Raw genomic sequence first — 23,310 nt, forward strand, 5'->3', positions numbered from 1 at the left:
CGAAGGATATTACACCTCGTATTTCTTTGGAAATTGACACGAATGCGGGCCGGAAATCGCGAAAAGGCGCTAGAACCGGTAATGATTCACAGTGCGGTACCCATATAAGGGCCTTCCTCACTATGCAAGTAACATGGTCATGGTTCCCGAAGCTGGGTGACTGGGTACAGTACCAGGAAACAGCCGGCACATTGTCAATGTGTGATGGCGAATTAGGAAGCTGTTCATATAGGCCGCGATGAAAACAGCAGCAAGCCAGCTTAATGCGCAGCGGCCCGGCGTTTCCCATGGAATCACTGCCGCATCTCAGGGCTCATTAGCCTATGCGATCACAGTCTTGGCCCGCGACGGGTGGTGCGTCATCCGCGCAATTCTGTATCCACTATTGCGCAAGCCTCCGTGGACCACAATGTAAAAGCCGACGGTAGATCGAAAGGGGGTCAAGAACTTAAGTAGTGTCTTTCAAAGTACTCCGTAGTATTACCAAGATATGTATACACCTGATCGTCATCTGGAGCTCTAGGCTGTCTTTGAACAAGTTAATAAGTGGCGCGGGGTTCTATGACGGTAGTAATCGCATGTACTCGGATAGCGGCATGACTAACCTGATGGAACCACTCTAGAATTGAGCTATCCAGTGCCAATGAGATGCTATCTCATAATGGGCACCTGCCCATTTGGGCTAAGAAAAGTGAAATGAATGGATGTGAGGTTACAACGCCCGGAAACATGTGGCGAATGGATATGTTTTTCGGCACAAGACAATACACCATCGGAAGTGACATACCCGTGAGGCACAGAGTTGAGACCATCTTTATGAAAGTGGAAAAAATATAAAGTGTATCACCGCCGAGCTCTTAGTACCCTAGGGCAAGCTTCTTCATCACATTCAGTTATCCTAGCCTTTACTTGATCCCCGTCCCCATGAAGATGCGCTTCGCAGCAATTGCTGCCGTCGCAGTGGCGGCGTTCTCCGGAGGTGTTGTTGCCGACAGGGCCGCCGAATTCAAGAAGCATTTGGCTAAACACCTCCCCCAGCGTGAACGCACTGGCTACATAACAAAGAGGGAGCCACAAGTACGAAATGGCACCAAACCCCGTTTCTTGAATAATAGGACCAAGAAGTTTGCGGTGGATGGTGCAAACTTGCCGGAGATTGACTTCGACGTGGGCGAATCCTATGCAGGTAGCCTGCCGATCTCTAGCGATGAGGCCGAAAACAATCACCTCTTCTTCTGGTTTTTCCCCTCAGAAGATGGCTCCATTACTGATGAAATCACCGTCTGGCTCAATGGAGGCCCAGGCTGCTCCTCCCTGTCAGGTTTCTTGACCGAAAACGGGCCGGTGCTGTGGCAGGATGGCACTCTTGCCCCAGTCAAGAACCCCTACTCATGGCACAAACTCACCAACATGATCTGGATAGAACAGCCTGTCGGCACAGGATTCTCTTTGGGTGCTCCGAGCATCCGAGATGAGATTGAGCTGGCAACACAATTCCGCGGCTTTTGGAAGAACTTTATCGACACATTTGACCAGCTCAAGGGTGCCAAGACCTATTTTACGGGCGAGTCATATGCTGGAGCGTACGTTCCATACATTGCCAACAGCTTTTTACTTCAAAATGATACACAGTACTTCAACCTGAAGGGCATCTCTATCAACGACCCGGTTATTGGGGATGGAACTCTCCAGTTCTCTATCACCGAAGTTCCATACAATACGTACTGGGCCAACTTGCTACACCACAGCGATGAGACTATCTCAAAGATCAATCAGCTTTATGAATCAAGCGGGCAGGCAAACTACACGAAAAAGTGGTTCACTTTCCCTCCTCCACAAGAGCCATTCCCCCAGGCCCCGCAAGAGGACAGAGCCGTTAGTGGTATTATCCGGGACTCTCTGCAGTCAAACAACCCATGTTACAATGTTTATCATATTTCGGATCAGTGTCCGACAGCCTACAGCCACCTTGGTGAGGTCAACGAGGGTGACTATGTGCCTCCCGGAGCCGAAGTATACTTCCAGCGTGAAGACGTGCAGAAAGCAATCCATGCTCCTCTCATTGGTAAAAAATGGGCACAATGTGGAGGTAACAATGGGAGCGTGTTTCCCGAGGGTGACAACTCTCCTGGAGCTGCCCTTGATGGTACCCTTCAAAATATCATTGAGCGCACAAACAACGCGATTGTGGGATCTGGTGCTCTCGACGCTTTGATCCAGACGAATGGCACTCTCTTTGCACTGCAAAATGTGACCTGGCACGGACATCGGGGCTTCCATTCTTTCCCCAAGACGCCATTCTTTATTCCAAACCACGAAAACAACAACGGGGGCGCCCTTGGTCCCACAGGGAACATCGGAGTTTATGTGAAGGAACGTGGACTAACATTCTACGACGTACAACTTGCCGGTCACGAGGTTCCAGGATACTCCTTGTCTGGTGGTTATAGAATGCTCCAGCAACTTCTCGGACGTATAGATGATTTGAGTAGCACAAAGCCGTTATTCTGAAGGAAGAAATAAACTACCTAGTTGAACATTATCGTCATGCGGCCATTTTTCAAGATTTTTTTCGTGACACCAGTTTGATCTTGCCGGCTCTACCAGGTTGTGACCAGAACAACTGTAGCATACACTCATTTGAGTTTCGATGCAGTACAGCACAAAGCATCGAACCCTTCGCCAGTGCCATTGAGGAAAAGAAAAAGCTTGTTTGCTGTCACGAAATCGTTCGACTCCATATTTACTCCCAATTGCTAAGGATGTACTCCGTACTCCGTAACTAGTGATCACTGTTACAACCCACCTGATCACGGTAACGACACGCTCAATGAGCTCACTGCTAGGAGGACCTATCCAGATTTCAAAAATCTGACATTTCTATAACCATTCTGATAGATACTGCTAGTTACACTTGTGTAATAAAAGGTGATAAAGAACTAGCCCATTTGTACCTCCCCTGCAAATCTAACGGGGCGATCCATCCACGAGATAACAGCACGTCCATCCTGAGACGAAGGTCCGTCCGTGGCGGAATGTCCAGTGAGCGCACAATTTCACAACTACCGGCAACGCATTGTCCGCTACGGCGCAACTACACACGTGAAAGTAGCAGGGCTGTTGATGTTATTATGTACCACAGCTGTCGATCCAGGGTTCCATCGTCACAAACTAATTATATAGTAGCATATTTTTTTCTTAAACGTGTCACGCAACCTCACGAAGGCCGTAAATATCGAAAAGAAAAATCCACTCTCGCAATGCGATGCCTACAAGGGTGGGCTACAACTCTACTTTGCAGTCAGAAGATCCTAACTTGAGTTGATCACAACCTTAGCTGTGACTGCCTAATTCCCTCAGGATATGACATCGAATACAATCTGAAAGATTCGAAATAGTCACCGTCGCTGTCGTGGTCATGATGGATTGGCAGGTAGATCCAGAAACAGAACCACTGGCACACAGACCGGGCCGGTCGCAAATCAAGCGACCGTGCGCAACAGGCAGAGCCGCATGAAAATTGCCTACATGGCCTTTGTTAGCGTGATACCAAGCGATGCCTATCCTGGCAGTGGCTACCTGGATCATTCCTCAAAACGTTGGCCCTTTTACACTTTTAAGCTCCTTAATTTGGCCAGGGTTTAATTGACAGCCTGATAAGGCGACTGGTTTATTGCGCACAGTTACAGCGATGATACCACGGACGTCTGTCACCTGAGAACGGCGAGACTCAGGTAAGAGTAGATGTATAGCAGCATACTTAGAGCCTGAATGTATGTCCCCTGCAACCATTTTCTATAAAGCTATGCCATACCTTCGAAGACTCTGTAAATCACAGCAACACGGTCGCTCATTCGATTCCAGCTTCATCGACACTCTTTTTATTTTTCGGACTCGACTAATAATCCGTATCCAACGTCATCAGCCACATCCTAACGTCGTCATTTCGTCATTTTCCGCCTTATTACCGTGACAATGCAGCCCACCACTCTCCTTGCCCTCTGCGCCGTCGCAATGGCGGCCCCTGTGCCGAGCCCTCAGGTAGTAGATGCTCACTCTCCCATCCAAATGATATCGCTAAACCCTCGCAAAGGCTGTCCCATTCATCGATATCAACGCCAGTAACAACAAACTGGATTTTCCAATCAACGTATTGGGTTTACAGACCCATGATGTCTCGGCTGCGAACGGCAACCTGTCACCGAACCAGGCCGCTGTGCCGGCCGCAGGGTCACCGGCACCGGCACCGGCACCGGCACAAGCTCCTGTGCCGGCCGCGGAATCGCCGAGTGCAAAGGGCGTCAACGGCAACACTCTGAACTTCCCGATAAACGTTCTCGGGGCCCAGACGCACGATATCTCAGCTTTCAATGGCAATCTATCCCCGAGCCAAGCCGCCAACCCAAGCCCAGCCGTCAACCCAAGCCAAGCCGTCAACCCAAGCCAAGCCGTCAACCCAAACCAAGCCGGAACCCCGGCAGCGCAGGTTGTAAAGGTGCAAGGTAGCTCTAATAACGAAAGCTATGTGCTTCCAGCAGCGGCTACAACAACCCCGATACAGTCTGCGGCCCCGAATGCACTCATGGGAGCTGTAAGTGGGATGACCGCGGCTTTATACAACCTGGCTAGCGCCATTACGAGCGTTGCGGGTGGCAGGGCGTAAAGACTGCGCAACTCGGTCCGTCACAGCAGTGCCAGTATTTTTTTGTTTTAACGTGAATATCGGTAATAATGTAGTTTGCTCTTAATATAACTTAATTTTTATATGCATCACAATTGATCAGGTGCTGACGCTTGCGACACTAGACAGCTTGACGCCTGGCAACTGCGGGTATCACGAGCTGCCCAAGCGGGCAACCAACTTTGATCCAAGTGTAGTTCACTAAAACTATTTGTTGGGCCCCCGAGAGACACTAGATGTTCATTGATATTACTCGCAGGCATTTCTACTGTTCGCCAGATTCCTCTCCGACCCAAACGTCAAACAGTGTATATTGTGAATACTTGTCTATTTAATTCATATTCATAAAGTGCGAGGCACAAATCGCCCCTGGTCTGCGGCGATGCTCATATGCAGTTATTCAGAGGCTGCCGTTATATGGCCGATTTAATTTGGGTCCAAATCAATGATTGCAAAATTGTGGACGGACTCCTAATTTTGACTGATGCCGAGAGCATTGCGGAATGCGAACGCCGAGTCTTCGTTCGTGTACGTGCTATGAACGCTCAGATGAAGGCTAAATATGGTGCGATAAATTAGATGTCACTTCCGACGAACTGATCGTTGTGTCAATTCGTTTATGAAATTATTTTAGTTGTAGTTCGGGACACAGTGTTGTACTAATGCGATGATGTATTTGGAGTAGTCGCGACCCCGCATGCCTCTCACGAAGAGGTACATACATTTATTGTCTTTTTTGTCCTCAGAGTTGAGTAACAGAAATCGCGTGGAAATGGAGAATGCTAATTTAAGGCATACTTGAATACGAAAACATCTAGGGTAGTAACCAAAAGCTGGTAAATGTAGCCCTGAAATCAGACTCTTTACCTCGACGATAGAACCGTGGGAGGTCAAATTCCGTAAAGTACAAGCACTAGCAACAGCCATCAATCATTTAGAATTTGTGCATGAAGCTTGTAGCGAATGTGTATTGAAACTAGTATGTGGTTTTTGCATAGCTACTAATAATGAGTTGAACCCTCGGCTGGCGGGTTCCTGCTCGCTGGCTGTTCTTTTTGCCCCTGGTTTAGCGGTGTCATCAGCGCTTTCCGCCAGGTCCTGTTTCTTCCAGCTCGTCGTGAGACTTGATCATATTCGATTGCCAAATACTGCCCTTTGCGTGTTCTAAATCCGTTAGTTCATTGCCTGAGCTCTCTAAGGATGTTAATGAACGGAGAACATTTTGGCCCCGCGAGCCATGTGCGTGCGAGATACTCTGTCCCGACGCAACCGTGTTCCCCAGCAGCTCTGGAAACAGACGCAATAGCAGCAATCGTAGCGATGGCAGACAGGTGCAGATCATGCCAATGTTGACTTCAATAGTTGACCAATATGCGATTTCCCACTGGTCCCACGTTGGGTTTCTGGAATTCGCAAAGCCAACTAACGATCGAAGTCGAAGAATAGAAACAATAGTCACACTATGCTGAAATATTAGCATCATAGTCAAGCTACACTATTCCAACAGGACTTACAAGGTTCCAGTCAAGAACATGATGATCACTCCGATCTTTTTCCTCCAGTGCAGCTGTAGCCTTGTGATCTGACTCAAAGGTGCGGCAATCATCAAGATATCGATCAAAACGCTAGCGCCGGCGTTCGACCAACCCATAGCGTTGATGTTGATACAATGACCCTTTTCTGGAGTCTCACCATATTGCGTCCACCAGTAGTGAATCGGCGAGCACTGAAAAATTGCCACCGTCACGAAAATTACACCAAAGAGGACATTGAGAGTGAAGACTCCCCAGAGCAGGCGACGGATGCCCGTCCCAGGGAAAACGCACAGATAGAACGCCGAAAGGCTCAGTTTGAGTAGGGACAGCTCTGCCAAGTACAAGACTTCCATGATGTATAGCCACCTGACGAATGTGCTGAGATCGCTAATAGACATGGTCCACACGTCCTTGCCCAACCCGTGGTCGGCAAGGCCTTTGACGTTCAGAACCGTACAGGAGATGCGCAGCACGACTGTCAGCATAATAATTTTATCGTCGGGCCCAAGGGACCGCTTCAAGCTCCAGAACTGCTTGAAAGCGAGGCGTACGAGTACGAGAAAGACGGCGAGGACGCCGAGGATAATGGACATCGTATAGTATTGCTGGGTCTTGTTCCGCACAGGAGCGCCGCAAGCCGTCTGTGTAGCATTTTTAGCGTGGAGAGAGTCCACGAGAGAGCATGACTTGTAGATACAGCCAGTCACTGTTTTCTCTAGACTCTGGTCATGGCAGATGCACTGCATGTCCGTTGAAGAGCATTTTGACTCGGATATGGCGGATAGGAGACATGGCAGCTGAATGAAATGATTGAGAACTGTCAGCATAAAATCTCGAGCACCTTGTATCCTTGTTCATCTGAACAAAGTTCTCTCCGATTCTTTCGCACATACCGCACAAGAAGGAATCGATGGCAATAGCTGCAGCACCGCATTCTCTGCGCGAAACTGCGGCAATGCCGCCGAACATAGCTGCGCGCTGCATGCCAGAGTAAGGCCAAAATACCGTGCCAACATCGTAGAGTGCCGCCAGGAGATGCTCGAACTATCGCATTGCTTGGCACAAGGAGGCAGAGCGCGATCACATTCCGCCCCCGTGGTGGGCTGTGCGGAGCGGTCCTTGAAATTGGAGAGGCGTGGGGGGGTAAAGGGAGAGGGCACAGGACGACCTTTTTATCTAGATGCGAGATCGAGGGGACCCAAAGAATTGCCATTCGAGAGCGAGGGGGTCAGACTTTTCTGTCGTCTCCCCTTTCCCACAAATCAGAATCGAAAACCCACAGGGCGGCGACGTTGGCACAAGCCGGAGCTTTTTGTTGCATGAAGAACGGGGCGGGGAATCCAAGGCTTCATTAGTTGATGTGTTCAGTTGGATCCAACGAAGATCTTACTCAGTACGTCCTCGGCATGGTAGCAGTCCTTACAGGGCCATAATCTGCTACGAATCCGCTTGATCCATAGCGGCTTTCAGATCCTCTCACTTCTCTCTCATCCGTGTCGTTAGCTGCTTCGTCCCCCGAGCAGCTGTCGTTCTGGAGAGGTAACACAACGATTGCAAGATTTTGCCTCACATGATTGTCTTCCATATTCGTCGCTCCAAGAGTTTGGCACATGCGTCCCACTGCGGACCGCGTTATATATCAGACTAACCGCTAACTAAAACTAGACTAGTGGTGGATAGCCGTTTTGAGTCGCACAGACATGCGGCTGAACAGTCTGCCAGGCACAGTTTCACTTGACTCGAGGCCAATAAATTGGGAAAGCAACATTCTGCCAGCTCGAGCCAGCAGGTCTTAACGGAATTAGGCGAAGTCTCTGCCACGCAATATAGCTTTCATGATGAATGGTCTCCACGCTCAGGCCCTAGACCAGTTGGCTGGAATATATTCTCATCTTTTCGAAATACCAGGGCGGGGACTTGTCAGGAGTATGGGGCATGGGGGACCACGGGCGGGCCACTTCCAAGACATTTTTCAGGGGAATGACTCCAGATAAATTATACCCAATGCGAGCCCGCGCTGCCAGTTCCGATACCGACATTTCGGAAGTTTAGCCAAAGCTAGCAATCCGGTTGATTATGTCAGTAGCTGGTAGCACGCTTCAGGAAATCGCCGTCACCACACGGCAAGCTCCAATCTCGAGCCCCGGACCAGCACGAGCAAACGCGAAATACCTCGCAAATGCAGAAATCGTCGGGCGTGTTATGATACATAGCTTCAAAATCATACTCAGTACATAGGTAGCAGGTGAGATGTATCAATGCCAATTTATTTTCCTTGAATCAACTATGATACGAAGTCTTGTAGGAAGGAATACGCCGTGCGTTCACTGAATTACCAGCCAGCAGCAGCTATTGTAAAGCGCCTGACTGTTCTGTCTCAACTGTACGCCTGCAAAGTGAGTGTAGGATCCAGGCTTCCCTCTTCTTACTAGTCTACTCGCACGAAAGCGCTTCCGAAGAGAGCTCTCTTCAAACACAGAAAGGAGAAGGCAAACAGCATATTGCCACCAAAAGCCATCTCGCTATTTTCCGTTGCTCGGATGGGCAAATCCGCACGCCAAAGACCTAGAGTAGGAATGGTTGCTGAACGGTAAAATATTGGTTTTGCTGCCAGGCATCCCGACTGTGTTCAATGTACGATGGTGTAAACGAGGGGTTTTGCGCATGGTGATATGGTGATATGGTGATATGGTGATATGGTGATAGAAACCTACTTCCAGAGACTAGGTGGATAAGGATAAGAAAACATGGCGAGCAAGCTGGCGATAAACGATGGTTAGCATAGAACTATGGTGACAGCTCGCAGATTGAATCGCGATTCTGGTGACATTCTGTAGTGGGGATCTGTTTCACTCACAGCATAGGCGGCTAGAGGCAGCGACTTGTGAGTTATCGTTCTTTAGTGAACAGCAAGTTAGTCTTGACGAATATTTTCGTCGTCAACTCGAGCAATATTTTCTCCAAAATCTGTGGTACTTACTCATGATGTATGAAATGGTTTAGATCATGTGGCTTAGCGAATTGTCAAGATCGGGTTCGGCCCGCCGGATGTACTGAAGAAAATCGAAGTTGCCATACTTATAGTTACCTATATGGATGATCCGCTACAAAACGGGCTCCTAATTCAGCAATCGCTCACGCATGAGACACTTCATTACATCAGGAGATACAGCGCAAGCAGTGGGTGTGTGGCACGTGTAGAATTCGACAAGCTAGAAGGTAGCTGAGATGACAAGGACGCCAAGCCCGGTAGTGGCGCTAGCTCACGAGAGGGCGAAGAGCAAGAGACAACGTGGCTAATAAGGTTGATAAAACTAGCGATTATTTATTGGTCCCTTGCTTTCTCAAGGCTGTTGGCCCGAGCGACCAGATCGATTTCTCCGTTACGATTATTTTTTATCGCCTGGTCTGGTCTACCTCGCATGTAAATATGAAATAGGAAATGACCGCTGATTATCACCAAGTAGCAGCAGATAGCTATCCTAGGTAACTAATAGATGCAGACTAGTTATAAACATGGAATTTTGTTGTGTGCCCATGCCTGACCGAATGAAGCAGTGCGCGATACAAGTAGGTTCGACTTAAGTTTTAGGACTGGTCACTCTATTTTTACATAGAGCTTTGTTGCACTTAATAATAACAACCCTCGAACAGTGCGACCCGCATGCGACTCGGCCGAGCCGCTGGATGGTTCGCAAAAAGTGAGGTGCCAGCACCCGCCACTCACCACGTCGCAACCCTTAGTTAGCCGGCAGACATGCGTGTCATAAGAAGGTGGCCAGCTATTGGAGAAGGTTGCTGATCCCTGGATTTGCACAGTACAGTGCGTCGAGTTCCCGCATTTCTTAGCCGGGTCCTACTTGCAATGGTACAGCGATTTTCTGTTCAGTATCAGGCTGGCAATGACTTCAACCATGGCTTCAATTATGAATTGTTTGAGCAAACTCGGCTTTTTTTTACACCGGAGGGTTTGCAACTCGCACTGCCCATTAACAAACCTTCCTTCTGGCACATCGCAATTTCCGAACCAATTGGATGCTCCATTGGGCTACGGACGGCGGCGCCTTTCAACTTACACACAAGCTAAAGTAATAATAATCAGTGCTAAAAATTTTAAATACCCCTCCTTGTGCAAACCCTCAACATGTATATAAAGTATCAACCACGAATGCCACCGGACAAATACCCAGCATTGAACACCACCGTTCTAACAGAAAAAATGGCTCGACGTCCAGCTAGAAACCTAGTTATCCCTTCAAAAGCCCTCATCACCTGGACGCGGTTTTACCTACCGCGCAACCAGGAGTGGCCTGTGTGGGCTGGGCATGAGGACATCTACAGTGGCCCGCTCCTTGACCTAGGTATTAGGTCACTGAGGCTTAGGCGAATGGTAGATGACCCTGAGCAGGCCGCCTACATTATTGGTATGTATGTATTGCTTTCTTCACCCTTATTTGCAGTGGCATAGCTACGGTATCATACGTCGCATTTATATTTAGAATAGTCCTCAACTAGACCAGACAAAATAGAATGGAATAAACCCGAGGTCTTTGGGCATTTCCTGGCTTCGTCCGCCTGCGTTGTGTTTCTAAACGACCTTCCTGAATTCAAAGATGCTGCGGCATCAGTGACTGAGGCCGGCTCATACCTGCATCTGCTTACATTGGAAGACGCGACTGTGGCCTCTGGTACGCCGTCGCTTGCCAAGTCTCGCCTCCTGCTCTGCCAGCACAGCACCGAGGCTGCAACTCGCGAACTAGACGGTCTCGTCACCCTGACTGCGTTTTCTGTGCCAGGCCAGTTTAATGTTACTGAAAGCGTTTATTGGGAACTTGTAAATACGCTGGTGCTTGAGTTTGGGGAATTTATGCCCCTTGACTGGCCCAGGGTCAGGCACAGACATGACTTACAAATGAAGTTCTCCGCCATTTGGCTGTGTGTCTTGGAAGAGGACGGCTGTGTGACGGAAAAATTCGGCGCACCCTCATCACAGCAACAGGCGCAACCAAAATTACAACAGCAAGAGGAGCAGCAGCAGCCGCAAAGAAGTGAAACAGGCCGCGCCATATTCTGCCACATCTTCAGATGGACTGAGTGCTACGATGAACCACATGAGGTAGAAGCCATAGCGGCAGAAGATGCAGAGGCAAAAGAGACGTGGGAGCAGGCTGCTGCGCGGCTTATGCCGCCTGCCACGGCCTGGGTGCAGGAGCGCTGGGACATTCGCGACGTGCCACTCTTCGAGCCGCCGGAGCTTCAGGAGGGGCCTGAGTGGGAAGAGGCGCATTAGCTAAAGCGGCAAGTTCAGGAACCTCGTTCACAAGTTGGCCTCGATTAAGTGATGCGCCTCAGCCAACACGAGATCATGACGCAGATATGTAACTCAAAATAATTCTACTTCAGTGCCATTCAGCATCCCAGGCTTCTATACGTCCTAGACAGCAGTGTATTCCTTGACTAATTTTAAATAGCAGGTATGAAGTTATTCATGGCAGATCATAAAGTCCAGTAGGTAGGTATATCTCCATGAGAACCACAGCGTCACCCTAAAGCATCATCCATCAGAAATGTAGCGCCCGTAGCCACCATCCTCCTATACACATCCAACGCATACTAAGGTTTTATTGCCGCTAGAGTGTTCTTACCGCCCACCTTCATGATCCTGAAGTCCCAATTCTGGGGAATAGACTTGGGGTTATCGCCTTCCGGTTTCCCAAACAGGTGATACATGTGAGTGACGAAGAAGACAAAACTTTTACTTAGGGTTCCTGGGCATCCTGGGTGTGTCTTTATCTGCCGTGCTGATGTTTAGGCCCTCTTTGAAATTCTCACCGTCAGAGATTTCTAGGTCAGCTCAGCTAGCAACTCGGCCTCCAATCCGTTAGTAGCCGAAGTATTCGGCTTCAGTCCATTCCTTTCATGGTTCTCGGCGGAAGTCGTCGAGAGGAGGATCAGTGCATTCGCTAGCGCTGCGGCTTTCGCATACATTGTCGCTAGCGTTTGTGTTTTCCGTCAGATAAGGTCTTGAATAAGGTTTGCGGAGTAATATCCGATTTTTTTAACAAAATTTTAAAGCCGAGACCCGAGCAACTAGTTGAACCTGCTGCTTGCTCTTCACGAGACTAAACTGGGCCCAGGTATGGCCGAGTATGTGTGAGGGCGGCGGGTGTCGCGTAAACTGTTGAGAATTTTGTATTGCCCGAGTATTCGGGGATTCATCGTCGCTGGTGGGGAATGACGCCAGCAATGGGCAGATACCTTCCAAGTCACGGCTCCAACCTCGACTTTGTTGACATCGAACACGATATCTGTTCGCATTTTTCGATGGCAGGGCAATCACCCATTTGCTGCATACTTATATCAAGGAAGGGCTTTCTCAATGCCAAATAATCAATCTTCAACGAGCCTCAAAAGTTAATCCCACTTACACTGATCACCACCCATTTTTTCACCGCAAACATGAAGTTCTTGGCAATCTTTTCTGCTCTCGCCTTGTCCGGAGTTGTCGCTGCCGGCTTTGACGATGACAAAACTTGCATGCTAGATGTCCAGCGAGATTGCGGTAGTTGTACTATCGTAAGTCATCTCGCAAAACTTAAGTAGCTTACGCTCAGACAAGCTAATTCCTATTATCCATTCAGTGCCGAAATGAACCCGGCGACGAGATGAAAGCCTGTCACCGGCGCTTTAACGACTGTGTTAGGAGTCTTGCGGGCTACTATGACGTTAGCATAGAGAAGTGTGTACTTGGTGGTAACCTCTGCCATCCAGAGTAACATCTGCACAAAGTCGGAAAGGGCAGCTGGGAGATGTCATAGTAAAGGAGGATCTGGAACAGGCAATCCAAGAAACTATAAGAAAGATACCTACACAAAACAGCTTGCTGTTTTTTTCTCTATAGTCAAGTTCTATGATATCTTATACTGCCTCGCTGTTGCACAATTCACAGTTCTAGTATGGTCCGTCGGTGTGTGTTTTATGATGCAACATCTGTCGGCGGCAGCAATGTCATCTCGCTACCGCGGCTCAGTTTGCCACATACAGATGGAGTTTGTGCAGGGCATTGAACCTGGGCGCACACACCGGGTCAACGCACCCGTTTTATCACGTCTGTCACCAGCTTTTCATCACGTACGGGAAAAAAAACCAGGAACGAAGCCAAAGTCACCCAAAGTCTATGCTCATCGGATACCTAGGTTATACGCATGAGTGATGCATGACGTGGACGCTACGAAACAGTTGTGCTTCTGGATCAGTAAGAATCTTGCTTGTACTTGGCGACGCTAGGTTGGCAAATAGACTAAGCCATCCTCTCAAAGTGGCAAACCAGAACAAGCAGCATCCCGCGCTATCCTACGAATTTAGGTCAGGATGGCCTTTATTACCCAGAGTATAACAAATGCGAGTCAACACCTTTGTGCTGGGTGAAGTAATACTCCGTGGGTTTGACCACTTGGTGCTCAAGTGACACACATGGATAGTTTTCCGGTACGCGAAACGTCAAATTCGGGGTTGCGAGATCCGGTTTCTCCTTATATAAGACGGAGCGACTCTTTTTCCCGAACGATATGCATGGCTTGACTAGGGGTCTGGGCTCCTACGAGCCCAGACCCCTATGCGTTGCCCTGGCTATGACAGTCTTCGTTGGTTAGGGGTCTTCAGTTGTTACGCAATCAGTCGGCGAAGGCATGTGCCGTGAACTTATAGTGCTGGCGAGATCATTGACGTTTGGAAAACTAATTTCCGCTATACTGCTAAAGAAACCCCCGATAACCTCGCACTACTCTACTAACTGCAGCAGATAGGCCGTGCCCTGCACTGTCTGTCTAATCTTACGAAGCGTAACCAGTCTATTTACAGTGTAACTCTCATCGATTGTGGCTTGGAGAAATCGAGTTCTTGTCCATTTTCGGCCTTGACGCTTCTCAGCTCCCAGTTCTGCACGAATCCAGGAAATGTGGCCAGATGACCATGTGAGAGATCTTGAAAGTCACTCAAGGTCACTTGCGCGCCCGGCAGTGCCTCCACCTGCACACCACCGACAGTGTCGAACCAAGAAGGAAAAAAGTTGCATTCCTTGCCGGCAGGCAGACAGTACTTGTTGCACGTGGTGAGTTCCGTGATGCATCCGATCGCAACATTGCTGTTCTTGACGCGCATTGAATGTGGGCGCGAAAAGTCGAGCGTCTCACCACTTTCGGCCGCGACAGACTTGAGGTTCTCGTGCTCAACGGTCCCCTCGAATCTCGCGATACGGCCATAGGATAGATTCTCAAAGTCGCATAGCTCCACGGCCGTACCGGGTGCGGCGTCCACGTACACTGGCTTTCCGTATATCCATTTCGGCAATGAGTCAGCGGCATGTCCGGGCGGCAGACAGTACCTCTCGCTAGTCGCTGTGTTTATGATGCAGCCCATGAGCGGCACCTCGGAGGAGAACTGCAGGAGCGGACACCGGGTCTTAAGCCACTCTTTATACTTGGAGACGCGTGCGCCCGTAGATTTTGCCGCAGTGCCGCCGTTCGTCGTCCCGATAATGACGGCTCGGCCTTGACGGATCTGCCACCACGCAGAGCCACTGTCGCCCGGTGCCGTACGCCCCCACGACGCCGATGGCCCAGTCGGCTTGAAGACTGCGCTCATACCGTGGCCGAGCTCGAAGATGTCGTCGATGCGCGCCCGCGCATATAGTCGTCGCGAGCCCGTCGCTGGCCAGTACCCCCCGCTGCCGTCTTTTCCGGCGCCCCAGCTTCCATAGCCAACAAATATAACATCCCGGCCTTTTTCATCCGAAGAGTCGTTAAGAATAGGCTTCTGTAGTGGGCGACCGTTCTTATCCACAATTTGTGACTTGGTAGGCAGCTTCAGAATTGCAATATCCGTCGATGCACCACCCATCCCTGGAGGCTTATTAATGCGCTCAGGCGGCACATAGGCGGTTCCTGGCCCCGAGGCAATGATGCGGCCATCCCACGACTTGAACGTGTTTTTTATCTTCGTCTCCTCGCCTCTATAGCCGGAGCAGTGCGCGGCAGTTAAGATGTAGGTCCAGTTGTCCTGGTCACCGAGCCATGTCGCGGTGCAACCACTAATCTCGCCGACGACGAGCCAAGGGGCGTTATAGCTGTAGGAGCGGAGGACATTATTCTTCGTACTGATACTGTTCTTGATATCCGTCATATCGCCGCCGTTGGCCGTGAATGTGGCCTGGTCAATGACGAGAGGGCTGCCTGAAGAGAGTCGCAGTGCCAGAGTGGCAAGCGACACGCCCCAGATGGATTTCATTTCTGCGTTAGAAGACTTTGACTTGTTATCAGCGGATGGCAAGGTTGTGGTTGTAAAGTCTTGAAGTGCGAGATCTCAAACCCGTAAGAGTGCGGTTGGTTAGCCTCCAGATGGGCTCCTGTAGGCAAGGATATGCTGCATTATTATAGGTTTTTCGCTTCTTATGAACATCGAAATCTTCTTCGCCGAGCTCGAGCTATGCAGATGATACTTGGACTTCTGCTCGGCTTTCCCGGTCCCAAATGAGAGTGCCGCTCTCGTGTTGTAGATGTGACCCCCTCCGGGCTAGACAGAATGGCCCAAAATCGGGCAGACGTTGGTCCCGCCACTCCATTTGACGGCATATGGTGAATAATCTCCTGCATATATGTTTCTCGGCTGTCGGCGCGCTGCAGGTCCTTTATTGGATCACTCTTAACTCTTTCGTGAGACTATGCCATATCCGGCATGTCTTAACTGGGCCGCGTAGCGGTGAGTTGTGAGGTATTATCGCAAGATTGTTCTTGTTTCAAGAGGAACACTTCGCCAAGGCTGGCTAGCAACGGCCTCGCTCCGTTTTTCGATGCGGAGCGGGTACGCATTATGTTCAAAACCCCTCTTAATAATCTACGGCTTATGCCGATAGACGATCAAATTCAGCGCCTTGCATGCCGTTCACGCATAGAGCTTTCTGGTCTTGTCAAAAGCTACACAGTTAGCGTGGGTGGTCAGTTTTTTCAAGTCTACCTTCGGTCAATATTAGTAGAAGCAAATGAGAGACTCTGCTATTGGATGGCCTGATTGAGCAATTTCTGATAGACTCAGGAACCATTTTTCAGCCACAATCCTAGCTAGCTATCCTACTTCTGACACTATATTCCATAAATCATATGCAAGGGCTAAACATTATTACCACATTCCTACCTTGTATCTGATAACAAGATGAAATTTTGGCTCCGATATGAAAAACTTTGAATCAAAGCTGTCAAAGCCCAGTCGAATCAGCCATATATGTATTTGTTTGTAAATTTTGTGCCATCGATTTCTCTGGTATCTTTTAACCCTTTGGCCCATTGTTCTTTGATGTGATTTAAATTCAGGCCAGCGCTGGAACGCTGTACATGTCTCACCACTATATTCCAACGAACCTACCCGCTATGCCGCTTAGTTGGTATGACATAGCAGCAAGGCTATGTGCTGATCGGCATATTCGCGTTTTACGCTATTGGGCGCGTTATGTAGCGTTATTGCACCCGCAGCCGCGACACGGATGAGCAAAACGACCCACACTGTCTTGGCCGGCGGCGCCAATCTCTAGATAGACAGGACATCGAAAGCCGCCAACATGACTCAAGTATCCCTTTTGATGATCGTGTTTTCTCGTGGTAGGAAGCTTCAATTCCCTCCGTCTGCCTCTACCACGGTCAACGCGCATCTCTGCACTAGCCGCAGCATGCACCGGAGTTGAATCGGCGATATATCTGATGTGACACTGCTTTCGGACAACATCCTGAATAATCGAGGGGGGCGGCGCAAGTCAGCAATATCTGTGTCGCGTCGCGGTAGTGCATGATGTCAAAAGTACTCCTCCTGAGCCGCGAAAAGACAAAAGGCCGGGCAGAGCAATGCATGGAAGAGACTATAACAGACACATTACGAGTTTTCTAGTTATCATATAGCATGACCCAAAACATGACACTCAACCATGCATTCCAGCTCGATCCCAAATACCTTGCCTGAGACACCAGCGGAGCCGCTTCCATGCACGAGACTTATAAGAAGCCGAGTCTTCCCAATCTTGCAGTTTTGAATATTAGACCTGGTCATGTCAACAGTGATTCAACCGGAAATAAGCCTGACACCCAGCTCTTTGATAATTCGCAGAATTGCACGCATCACCCGACTCACTCAACATGAAGTTCGCTGCCGCCCTTATTGCTGCTCTAGCATCTCTGGCTGCAGCATCACCAGAGGCACAGTGCGAGGAGGGGAAGTTCATATGCGATCCTAGCGATGAGGCATGGTATTCATGTAGCCCAAACGGTGATTTAGTGGTAGGTGCCGCGCCATAAGGAGCATGATGGACACTGTCGCTGACAATATTCGCAGCGTGCCGGCCAGTGTCCGCAAAAGACTTTCTGCAAAACGAGGCCGAACGGAGCTCCTCTCTGCCTCCCGAGCCACTGAACCTACAAGACACGGCATACACCATCGAGCTGTCGAGTATAGTGCCAGCTAGTCAGTTATGTGGTACATGCTTGAATGTGTCGCATTATTCACTCACGACTACTAAATCACCGAGTGAGCGCTCTCGTGTGGGACTAAATTTGCAGCCTCCTGCCGGGTAGCTCACACGAATACCAAGCATCGTATACTGCCTTATTTGTTAATTAGATAAACTCTTCAATAACGATTGAACTATCTTTAAGTCACCAATGTAGGATTATTACAGAGGAGTGCTAGAATATACCAGGTTTCAATAATGCGTGTCATTCGCAAGGAACCTGGCATGTGAATGGGACGAGTCTTGCCGTCCAGCACACACTGGTCCGGGCTGTTGCAGTACTTACCCTCTCTGCCTACACAAATGGCACCTGAGGGATCCTACGCCAATTTGTGGGAGAATGCATATCTGGGCAAGTCAAAAGAAGAATTAGGGGGAGAATGAATAGTGGTGCAAACCGTGAGAGCTAATCAGAGGGCGAGCTTCTTCTCGCCGAAATAGCTACCTGGGGAGGCTAACTGAAGCCTTTGCCGACGTAGCGGCATAGCCAGAAATCCCGTTCGGCCCATTTCCCTCCCCACCTCATCGCAGGCATGTATTGGTCGCTTTCCATCGAAGCGTAGCCCAGCTATCGCTGCCGAAAGTGTACCCTGTGAAATGATTGGGAAGCAATAAATTAGGACTGCTGCGCGCGCAAAGCTTTCCAAGTCATTATTGGGGCTCACAAGCCTATGCAGGTTCACGATGTCTCAGGGAAACAATGCAGGGTGTGTGTTATGTATTGTCACAGTGCAGGTGGCTGTCCAAATGAACTGCTACTGGTTGGCTGGGTTTGGCGACCAGTGGAATGGAGGAGGAAGTGGGTGCGTGGCACATGTATAGCCGTGTGGCCCAAGACGCCCAGGACAGCGTGGCTAGGCCGGCGATATGTGACGAAGTGTTGAGACCCCAGATACGCAACCAAACAACCAATACTCATCGACCTCTGTATATACGCCAGTATAGCCACCAGGCAGAAGATGGCTCTTTCATCGATCAATGCCATCTAGTATATTCCTTGGGGGGAGGGGGGGCGAGAGAACGTCAGGCGTTCGTCTCCGAGAGCCCTTGCTCATCACCATGTCGAACGTCTCCAAAATAATATCGAATCCGCATCTTCTGCTCCGTAGACCACACTCTAAGAAATTGACAATTCCGGAAACCTCAATGACCACTTTTCACCTCGAAGCTTTAGGGCGAGTACATTATCGTAGCTGCTAGACCAAAAGACATCAGTATCTCTATGAGCACGTTTTTGACACGATACGGTCTAAAAAAAAAAACTCAGTGTATTGAAGCACCTGTTATGCCTAGACGCTTCTAGGAGCCGCATTGCCGAAGCATAATTAATAAAGATTGCTAATATTGTGTTTTTGTTGGTGATGATGTTAGGAGGAAGACGGTCCCGCTCGCGGCGCCCTGTTTGTAGGAGCACACCAAATTATTACCTACAAGCATACCACTTTCACACGTGGCCACCCTCGCTGCTTGACCGGCTATATTTCACTTCCAGGGGCACGTACAACCCAGCTCTCGGCATGGCTCCTTGGCGGTGCAAGCTCAAATTCTTGCTGTACTTCTGTTTTTGACTGCTTGTAATTTTTTTGCCGGGCCATCTCTGACTGTCCACGATGGCCACTCGCAGCCTTCTTTCCGGTCCCGTTACTCTTTTCGATGCAGAAGGCAGGGACAGAAATATTCTCCACGCGCTGCAGTATCGCAAGCAGGAAAAAGCCTTTTGTGAGCGTATCGAGGGATTCCGTCCCCTCCTGACTGACGTGGTCGCGCATCATCTCTCCATCAAAGCGGCAGAAGTCAACATCTCTCCTCAAGAACACTGGCTCCATGGATCGTTCAACCTTTGTGTGCCCGTGTTGGTCGAGGCTGATGAGACTCGGAGTACGACCGTCCCAAAGTTTGTTATAATTCGCTTTCCATTACCATATCGCGTTGGAGAAGCAACCAATTCCGGAAATTCAGACGAAAAGATCAACACCGAGGCCAAGACATACCATGGCTCCAGCGGAATTGCCCTGAAGTCCCTATTTCACAAGTCTATGGCTTTGGTCTATCTATCAATAGAAGGGCAAGTCAAGGATCTCCTTGCAGCTGCCTCCAACATGCTAATTTCACCATTTGTAGTGGACGAATCTCGAATACCTTCCCTGCTGGTCTCGCTGGTTGCGCGGGCTCGACGCTTCTTGCTACCCGTTCTGGGCTTTTCCGCAGCCCTCAAACTATGTGTATCGCTGCCCCAGTCACCTCGCCATCCTTGACATTGGTTATCTACTCATAGAGACAATTACCTCCGGCGAGATGCTCTCATCATCATGGGACGAAACGCGTCACGACGAAAAGCTTCAGCACAATCTGCAGCGCGACGTTGCCAGGATAATGCTCTCTCTTGCCAAAATCCGGCTTCCTCGCATCGGATCGTTTAGGATAGACGAGAACGGATATGTGAGCCTCGCTAATCGCCCTCTCAATCTTCACTTCGTAATGCAGGAAAATGAAGGCATCTCCGTGGATCTACTCAGAGATAAGACATTTTCTACCGTTGACAGCTTTGTTCTGCATCCCATAGCAGCTCTCGAGGATAAGCTGCTCTACCAGCCAAATGGCGTTAGCAGTTACTCCGATGCTTGCTATCAAATGACTAGTCTTGTCGGGGCGAAATCCAATTTCCCACAGTTATTTCGACGAGATCTCCAGAATGGGCCTTTTGTTTTTGCCTCCACGGATAGGCACCGTAGTAATATTCTCGTCGACAAAGAATAGAATATTACGAGAATTATTGACATTGAATTTGCTAGATCGTTGCCGCTTGAATTCTTGCAGACACCATACTGGCTCACAGGAAAACTCGTCGATGAGGTTGAACCAACGGAGTTTACTCCCATACACAACAAATTAAATTTATCGAGCACCTGAGACAGGAAGAGGCGAAGCTTCGAGAATACAAAAAGGAGATTGAGCCACTGTCCTCAGTCATAGACAAGGCAGGGTCCAACGGGACATTCTGGGTGCCAGCAGCGCTGGAGGACTCAATTCTCTTTATAAGCACATTTTACGAGCGACTACTGCCAGACTACTTTGGCTTGACGGGAGAGGAGATTGACAAAGCCGGTCATGCGTTTCTTGCGTGGCTATGACGACCTAACATCCACCGCATCATAGACGGGAAAATGGAAGACAGAGATAGGTATTTGGAGAAACTCAGGGCAGTCTTCGCCGACTGAGAAATGGAATAGCACCCGTTTTGGCTAGGTTCGACTGCCATGTACTGTTTGCTAATCTAGGATCTCTGGGGGAGTCTCAGGCCGTGGGACGGATGGTGCGTTTGGCCTTGCTGTCTGTGCCTGCTTTGCCAGATGATGAAGCTGCGCCGCCGCCCTCGATGAGATCCGTGACGGGCTGGAGTGTCACAGTCTCCGTTTCTGCGGAGGATGAGAACTTGTTTTTTTCTCCGGAATGTTGAAACTTCCATGCCGATCAGCAAAATAACATGACTTATTTAGTCTCACTCACATTGCTGATGAACGAGATTAATATTGACATCTGGTTTGAATCTGTTGTGATTATGAACGGATAATGAGCTCGTAGCCACGGAACAACAGCGATATTTATATAAAAAATCGGTAAGCAATTTCCGTAGCCGGGTTTGATCTACTTCAAGGGATGCAATCGTGCCAATGTGGCCTCAATCATACATATGCATGGCATGATGTGGCCACAGCTATCGCAACTGGCCTGCGTGAGACCTAGCTAATGCCATCTTAAACCTTATTTCAAAGGATAACTTAGTACTTCGTACAGAATTATTCAAGCACATTGTGATAACGATACTCAGTATACAGGTTCGATAAAGTGACGCAATTGTTCGCTAAGGTGACCCCGGTGGTTGGCCATTCCTGCGCGACTTTCGAGAGTTTGTGTAGATTTCTTCTCCGAGCCGGATGCGATTCTTATAGCGACGCAATGTCACGACAGAAACATGGCAAGCCTGAGACACTCACAACGACAGACCATCAGTACATCACGTGAAACTTTTGTCTCCCCCACTGTCTACTTACCCAGTATATTTCTCTTGTCAAGGCACTTACTGCTAAGTGCATGTGCCACACACACCCACTATATCGAAAGAGGGTGCTGGTGTGGGAGTGTGACACGTGTATATATAAAGATTGCTCCGCGATACACAAGGTCTTGTGTGGAATGCCCTCGGTTTTACTCCGTAGTAGACTTTGTTATGGCTGCGAGGCAAAAGAAATTAGATCGTTGGAGGTTTTCAGGTATACGGTTCATTACACTTGCCGCCTTGTTAAGCCGTCATAATTTAGAGGCGAACGATGTGTTAACGGATCCAATAAAGCGGGCCAAATGACCTTGATGCTATTCGGCCATTCGTATCTAGCCTGAGTGCATCTGCTACGGAAAGTTGTAGAGGTGTTCCATCTGCGCAAGCAGTGGTGCGTGGCACGAGTATTGTACCTTCTTTCAGGCAGGGAAGGCATCTCTGCGCCCTCGCTTGCCTCCGTATCCACACACTTTCGAGTCTTGCTTAACCTCCGTAGAAAATCATTTATACACGCCCACTTCCATTGTCGGCACATCTTGCTGCTTTCTTCGTCCTTAGCGGCCACCGCTGCCAGAGGGTTGAGCTCAAAGTGGAGACACATATGTTGGTGGTTGAGTGCCGTATTGAAGAACTGCCCCTAGAAATCCCAAGTTCTCGCTCTTCTCAGTCGCCGGCTTGCCATTCTGGAATCCATTGACGAGGAAGAGGCCTGCGAGTCTAGCGATTTCAATGCGCCGCTTGTCTTCGTCAGATGCCCCTCCCAGATGGTAGTAGAACCGTCCCCAAAAATGATCTCGAAGCTCTTCATGGTTTGCATGGTAGCGCCAAAAGTCCCCGCTCGTGGTAAGAGTCCCGAGCATAATCTCGACTCCCCCGATAGACATGCCAAAGGGGCTAACCTCAGCACCTCTCCAGTCGCAGATACCCACAATCTTGCCTGTGGCTGTATCAACGTGAATATTATTCTCGAGGAGGTCGACATGATTAGGTACAAGCGGCCACTTCTCGGCGAATAGGTCTGGAAACTTGGGAATGATCTAGTCAAGCTTCGGATAAAAACTTTTTGGAAGTTCTTGGCGTAGCTGCTAGAGCCGTGATAAGTAGTCGTCCTTTAGCTGAGTGCGGTCTGGGCGTGCCATCTTGGTAGGTGTGTTATGGTATGCAGAAGCGAAAAATCTATAGCTATTAAGTAAATTATTACTTCTTATAGCTTGAGAGTAGGTGAGGTTTAACAAACCTTGCATAATCATCAAGTGTGATTCGTAAAAGGTTGTAGTTATTGCTCTGTAGTTCGGTTCTGGCTAGATACATACAGATCCCACCCATGTTGTTCATGGTATAAACTTCAACCTTGCCGAGCTTACCTCGGTACTCGTGCTGTGGTACGAAGCCACGATAGGCCTGTTAGATGCTTTTAAGCAAGTCCATGTCTAAAGCGAAACTCGGCATGCGGAATTGGACAACGAGCTGTCCACCTTCCACAGTGTAG

The 23,310-nt window shown here is 49.2% G+C and overlaps 5 protein-coding genes across 5 annotated transcripts; 3 read left to right on the plus strand and 2 right to left on the minus strand.

The window, feature by feature from the left end:
- Positions 1-924: 924 nt before the first annotated feature.
- Positions 925-2,511, plus strand: V2A60_005879 (Alpha/Beta hydrolase protein; the record flags this gene model as incomplete). Its single annotated transcript, XM_083257177.1, has 1 exon — positions 925-2,511. The coding sequence occupies one exon, from the start codon at positions 925-927 to the stop codon at positions 2,509-2,511; it is 1,587 nt and encodes a 528-aa protein (XP_083113303.1).
- A 1,503-nt stretch (positions 2,512-4,014) lies between these two features.
- Positions 4,015-4,663, plus strand: V2A60_005880 (uncharacterized protein; the record flags this gene model as incomplete). The annotated part of the gene is made up of 2 exons (XM_083257178.1): positions 4,015-4,041; positions 4,094-4,663. The coding sequence occupies 2 exons, from the start codon at positions 4,015-4,017 to the stop codon at positions 4,661-4,663; spliced, it is 597 nt and encodes a 198-aa protein (XP_083113304.1).
- A 1,096-nt stretch (positions 4,664-5,759) lies between these two features.
- V2A60_005881 (uncharacterized protein) lies at positions 5,760-6,809 on the minus strand (the record flags this gene model as incomplete). The annotated part of the gene is made up of 3 exons (XM_083257179.1): positions 5,760-5,875; positions 5,936-6,141; positions 6,196-6,809. The coding sequence occupies 3 exons, from the start codon at positions 6,807-6,809 to the stop codon at positions 5,760-5,762; spliced, it is 936 nt and encodes a 311-aa protein (XP_083113305.1).
- A 3,626-nt stretch (positions 6,810-10,435) lies between these two features.
- Positions 10,436-11,506, plus strand: V2A60_005882 (uncharacterized protein; the record flags this gene model as incomplete). The annotated part of the gene is made up of 2 exons (XM_083257180.1): positions 10,436-10,640; positions 10,746-11,506. 2 exons carry the CDS (start codon positions 10,436-10,438, stop codon positions 11,504-11,506), a joined length of 966 nt encoding a protein of 321 aa, XP_083113306.1.
- A 2,564-nt stretch (positions 11,507-14,070) lies between these two features.
- On the minus strand, positions 14,071-15,501 carry V2A60_005883 (uncharacterized protein; the record flags this gene model as incomplete). The annotated part of the gene is made up of 1 exon (XM_083257181.1): positions 14,071-15,501. One exon carries the CDS (start codon positions 15,499-15,501, stop codon positions 14,071-14,073), a length of 1,431 nt encoding a protein of 476 aa, XP_083113307.1.
- Positions 15,502-23,310: the final 7,809 nt, after the last annotated feature.

Source organism: Cordyceps javanica, chromosome 3, assembly GCF_051103115.1.
Source record: "Cordyceps javanica chromosome 3, complete sequence".
Lineage (NCBI taxonomy): Eukaryota > Fungi > Ascomycota > Sordariomycetes > Hypocreales > Cordycipitaceae > Cordyceps > Cordyceps javanica.